The 6,177-nt window shown below is 40.8% G+C and overlaps 1 protein-coding gene across 1 annotated transcript; it reads left to right on the top strand.

The window, feature by feature from the left end:
• Positions 1-986: 986 nt before the first annotated feature.
• LOC115666430 (uncharacterized) lies at positions 987-6,177 on the top strand. Its single transcript, XM_056320640.1, has 10 exons — positions 987-1,360; positions 1,889-1,983; positions 2,340-2,407; positions 2,495-2,538; positions 2,651-2,728; positions 2,837-2,990; positions 4,167-4,319; positions 4,423-4,533; positions 4,853-4,918; positions 5,817-6,177. Exons 1-10 carry the CDS (start codon positions 1,071-1,073, stop codon positions 5,913-5,915), a joined length of 1,158 nt encoding a protein of 385 aa, XP_056176615.1. The 5' UTR covers positions 987-1,070; the 3' UTR covers positions 5,916-6,177.

Below are 6,177 nucleotides of genomic sequence, written 5' to 3' on the forward strand. Positions count from 1 at the left end.
TTTTCCTTAATCGATACAGTATATCCTCCTTTTATGATGGTCACGTCCTTCTTTTATTAATCTCTTCAAAATTTGAACTCGCTAGATTCATTTTCCAAAAGAGGAATTTTTATTTATAAATCAAATTTGATAATATTTCGCTTGACTCCTCAAATCCATATTTGCGATTGACCGTGCTTCTCCTTTTTGTTTTGGTTAGATCGGTGCTTCTCCATATGAGCTGTAAATTTACGAGATTCTACGATAAAAGTTGTTTGGTACTCGATGGCTCTCACATAAACGCCAATGTACACATGATGGTTTATTTAGATAGACAGAAGCACACGGTTTATTTGGATAGATAGAAGCACACAATCTCTGTGCGATGAGGTCTTAAATTCACATAAGAGCGCAATTTGAGAGTTCCGGCAGGCGACTTTTGATACGGTTCATCCATAAAACTATGCTTTTAAAAAAATTAAGGCAATGTAAAAAAGCACTCACAATGCTCTTAACCACTGTTCAATTTTATCATCGAATTCCTAATTTTATCCGCCCGACATTTGCCATACCAATTCAACTCGAGTATAGCTGTTGACACAATCGCTAATCATCAGCAGAGATTTTCGAAAGAAAAGCATAGAGAGAGAGAGAGAGAAAAAGGGAGAGGGCGAGAGAGGTGTACACGCACATTGAAAGATACATATCTCACGGCTAGGTCGGATTGACGCATTTGATGAATGGCTAAATTGGTTCAAGGATCAAATCGAACAAAAATGAAGGATCCGGCCATCAAATTGATAGGAAATTATTTTTGGACATTGCTAATTTGTACAGGAGTCGAGGACCTTCGAGCAAAAAGGGTGGTGTCCCCGCTATCCCACTCTCTCTCTCTCTCTCTCTAAACCCGAGCCATTAGACTTTTCTCTCTCTACAGGGGTAGGCTTTTCACTCTCTCTCTCTCTCTCTCTCTGCATAACGCCCTTAGAATCGGGTCCATCATCAATCATCCTCCCCCTCTTCGCATCGCCGAGCTCTCTCTCTCTCTCTCTCTCTCTACTGCTGAGAATCCGAATCCGTCCCTCGTTGCCATGGCGTCCGTAAAGGATAACCGCCTGCCCCCCGGCCTCGTCTCCAACCTCCAGCAGGTCCTCGCCCGCCGCAAGGACGACGGCTCCGGCGATCCCCCCGCCGCCGCCGCCGCCGCCGAGCCGCCGATCGAGCCCTCCACCTCGGACGCCGCCCCCGGCGCCGAGGATTGCTCGAAGCCGATCGTCCTCGTCACCAGCAGCGACGGAATCGAGTCCCCCGGCCTCGCTCGCCTCGTCGAAGCTCTCGTCCGCGAAGGCCTCTGCAATGTCCACGTCTGCGCTCCTCAATCGTAAGCCTCGCTCGCTAGCCGTTTGGAATTTCTCGCGGCTTTGTTGCTCGTCCTCATCCCGGTGATGTTGCTCTACTTTCGGATTGGCGTGTGATGTTGCTTGATCGCGGCTTCGCTTCGCATTTCGGTTACGCTTGCTTCGGTTGTTTCTATTATTGCCTGAATTCTTCAGCCGCATCGTCTCTGTTTGGGATATTCTTGTCTTCTGCGATTGAGTACTGAGATTCTGCATGTTTGGCCGTTCTGTTACGACATTCCTTACAAGTATGCTTGCGATACTGATTTCAATCAGCGCAGTGGTTGTTAAAAATGACTTTTTTTCCCTCGTCATTATCTGAATTTGCTCAGTTTTCTTCGCACTTCTTCAATTGAGCGGCGATATTTGCTTCCTCCTTTCCGTTCGGTTCTCTTGTATTAGATTTGACCGTGGGAGGATGCTTTGGTGCGTTGTTTTCAGTTTCTATTAGTGATTGTTAAATGTTTTTTTTTTGTGGGAGATTATTAAATGTTTCGTTTGGCATTGTTTAGGGACAAATCGGCCTCAGGTCATTCTGTGACTCTTACAGAAACGGTTGCCGTGACATCCGCCGAAATAAGTGGTGCCGTGGCTTATGAAGTTTCGGGTGGGGCTGCTACTTGTGCTTTTGACTTTCGATGATTTATGGTGCTTTTACTTTAGTGAATCTGAATGTATGAAGTGCTAAAAATGTAGTCATAAGTGATAATTGTGGCCGCATCCAGATCCGAGTATTTTCTTTTCAGTTGGCTAACCTCTGAGCTGTGGTTAGTTTGTTACTTTCGAACCAATTTTGATGTTCTGGTATTCCAATATTCCATCTGGATGGGAAGCAACGAAAGCATGAACTCTATTTATCGATATTGGATCTGTAAATTTTGCTTGTACCGAATGCGAGTAATGTGTTGAAGTTGAAACTGCTTGCTTATAGCAGTATACCTTTTGCATTTTACTTTTGGTCAGGAACTCCTGTGGATTGTGTCTCATTAGCATTATCTGGAGCGCTTTTTTCATGGTCGAAGCCTTTATTGGTTAGTGTCTGATGCTGCTAGTGTAATTCTGTCCTTTGGTTTTAATATTGGACATGTTTGAAGATTTACCATTTTTTTTTGTTTCAGGTTATTAGTGGAATCAATAGAGGTTCAAGCTGTGGCAATCAAATGTAAGCATAATTTGCTTGTATTTTCTGAATTGACGAAGTATAACTATGCTGTAGGCTTTCAGAAAACAATGAGTCGTTTCGTTGTGAAAAGTTTGAATTGAGACTCTGGCAGGTTTTACTCTGGCGTCATTGCTGGAGCTAGAGAAGCATTAATTTGCGGTATACCATCTTTATCCATATCGCTGAACTGGTAAGCTACCACTCTTTGTACTATTGAACATATGGTATGGTCTTCTTCTTCTTCTTCTTCTTCTTCCTTTTCTTTATAAGTTTTTTCCTAAAGATTCAATGATTACAGGAAAAAGGATGAGAGTCAAGAAAGTGATTTTAAGGACGCAGTCACTGTCTGCTTACCGTTAATAAATGCAACTATCAAAGATATTGAAAAGGGAAATTTTCCTAAAAGTTGCTTGTTGAATATAGAAGTTCCAACATCTCCTTTGACCAACAAGGTTTGTGTTCTGAAGTTCCTTCAAATGCGCCTGGAATTATTATTGGCATGGTTTGTGCTACCTGTCTTGTACATATAAAACTGAGCATAAGATGACATTGGTTGGCTTTGACTTGTGCATATTGATTCCATTTAATAATGCCATCTTTTTCTACTTTTAAAAATTCTCAAATTCCGGAAATGACTGCATTGGTACATAGCGTTTAGTCCTTGTTTTGTTGCAGAATTTTATGCTCTTCCTGCCTCTGAGGGTTAGGTAGCATTCTTAGGCCTGAAACATTCAGATAGTTAAAGTTCTCTAATGAACCTTGCAATTATGTGTGGCCTCTTCTTAACTTTTGTTGGCATGAGTTGATTTACGAGGTCACTTGATCTTTTTCGTGCACTTTAATCACCTTATAAAATTCATAGGTGGCAGAAGCAGAACATCAATTTATTTTCTTTCTACTCCTAATTATACCTCTGCATCCACCCAGACTTCCCTGACATTTGGCAACCTGTGAATGCTCATATACATAGCATGGAAACCTTACTGCATAGGGATTTATAGAGCTGAAATGTCTCTCTTCAGGGATTTATAGAGCTGAAATGTCTCTCTTCAGTTGAGTAGAAAAAATATATCTATTGATAATTATTCCCGAAAAAGTACCTGCAAAAATATTTAGTTAGCTGAAGATCTCAAGGTTCATGTGAAAGAACTTATCCTCAATTTTAATTATGTTGAGGGTAAATGGTCGTGCTACTATATTATGTTCTGCAATTCTCTCTTGGACAGCTGTCATACTTGATCTGCAATTCTTGGTACTCTTGGATGGGGACACCTTGTCGATGTTGATAGTCAATTAATCTCGTGGCTTCCAGTTTCCGGGAGCTCAATATAGTATTTAATCTTCAACACTTGTTCCTTAGGATGATCTCATTCAGATATTGATGCTTTTGAGTTTGTCCTTTTGTCTTTGGCTTTCCTTTTTAATGAAACAAAAAGAGTTCCCTGTGTAGCTGCATAACTTTGTAGTCTCTGCATTTCCTGATATGCGATAGAAAAAAGTAATCGTATTTTTGCATGTTTCTTTGGCCTTCAACGCCTGTTTGAACATGGAAAACAACACTGTGACTCTTTTTCAATTAATTTTGGCATTGGTAGTCTGTTTATATGCTATTTAAACTTGGTTGACAGGGTTTCAAAGTTACGAAGCAAAGTTTATGGAGATCCACTCTGAACTGGCAAGCCATTTCAGCTAATAGGCATCCATCTTCTGGGCATTTCATGTCCAATCAACAAAGCCTTGGCATCCAACTTGCGCAGCTTAGTCGAGATGCATCTGCTGCTGTGAGTGCCTTAAATTGAGGATCACCGCATATGCTTTTGTTATGGGGGCAATTAGGCTGTGTCCTTTTGATTCACCTCTTGTGACATCCACTACTCCTCTCAGGGTGCAGCTCGGCGTTTAACAACGCAAAGGAAAAGTCTTGTTGAGATAGAATCAGTTGGTGCTGCTGGGAAACCCGACACAAACCGAGTGAAGAAGTTCTTCAGATTAGAGGTAAGTCAAAGTTAGTAACTTCTGTTGTAGCTAAAAGTAATTTATAAACGCATAGCAGATTTTGCAATCATGAAAATTGTAGCTTGATAATTGCATTTGCTATCTGGTTTCCAGTTTACAGCATTTTTTTCCGTCTGTCTTGCTACAACGTAAATAGTCAGTCAGTGTTTTTACGGCTATATCGAAAGTTTTCCTAATTGGATCCTGTTAATCTGGGTAGTTTGGCCATGCCGCGCCGTTGAACTGATTTGTTTCCTGTTAAGTAGTTCTCTGTGGATGACATGTTATGTTGATTGTCTATGTATGTGGGAATACACAGTTCATGCACAGAGAGCAGGATGATGCAGATGAAGAATTGGATATCAGAGCTCTGGAGAATGGATTTGTAAGTTTTCCTATTGTGCTTCCTTTCTTTGAGATCTTCAAAATGTGCAAATGAAATATTTAACTGAAGTCCCAGCATGGCTATGCACGATTTTTTGACACCTAATCAATGGGAAAGAAACCTGTCCTTGGACTTAGTCTTTGATTTATTCAGAGTAATTACTGTTGTTAGTGGTGAGAAGTTATATGCGGCTTATAGCAATCCGTTAATCACATCTTGGTAAATGGATGAAGTTGAGAAGGTAGGAGTGAATTGCTGCTGTAAATGTTTGGTGGTAAGCAAATAAAAATTCAGAGGATCATGTAGCTATGACAAATCAGGTGTTCTATCTAAAACTTGAAATATGTGACCGCGTTCAGCATGAAGGTATTGGGTGGACAAGTTTATCTTGGTGCCTACCTTGAAAAGACATGGATTAATTTTTGCAGGCCTTGACAATCTTTTGTGCCTCTATTTGGGAACTGTGCATCTATCAAGAATTTGTGATTGATTCTGTTCTCCATTGGGTTATCTTCTTTTCTGACAGACTTTGGGTGGTTGGAACTCTGCTGGTCATCCTTGAACTTGCTTGGACGCTATAGTTGTCGCAATCCAATTTGCAGTGGCATAATTATGTCATACATCTTTTTTCATAGTCGATCCATAATAGGACACTCATTCATGAGCAGACACCCCTGCCGCACAAATGTCAGAATATGACTATTAGAAGAAGCTCTTGCCACTATATACAATTGGATGCTATGGAAAGATAAAAGGCCTTCTTAAGTCGGAGGCTAAGTGAATATGCTTGTAATTAGACTGCCGACAATGAAAAGATGAACTACATTCTTGGTTGCTAGGATGTCTCACCTCAAACGCCCCCACCTTCTTCTCATTCAATTTCTTTCCGATATAACAGGTTGCGGTCACGCCTCTATCACTTTCTTTAAAGGACCAGGAAGATGCCACAGCTGCTACATCGGACTGGGTTTCCTCTTCGCTTCAAAGAGAGCAATAAGGATTTGCCAAATTCAGCGAACACGCAATTCTGTATACATCTGAGATTGTAATGCTAGACTAGTTCTCAATTGATTTAAGATATGCTTAATTTTTTCAATATATGTTTCTAAGTTATTGTTTTTTTTTTGGTCAGAGTTTCTAAGTTCTTGTTCGCCAGCTAAATTATTGGGGTAGGGTTTGTGTGGGTGTTGCAGTTTCTTTTTTTGACATGACCGAACTTGAGCACAGGGGTTCAAAATACAGACCCTGTGGTTTTCCAA

Source organism: Syzygium oleosum, unplaced genomic scaffold (assembly GCF_021117445.2).
Source record: "Syzygium oleosum isolate NSW1041296 unplaced genomic scaffold, Sole_v2.1 Sole_v2.20, whole genome shotgun sequence".
Lineage (NCBI taxonomy): Eukaryota > Viridiplantae > Streptophyta > Magnoliopsida > Myrtales > Myrtaceae > Syzygium > Syzygium oleosum.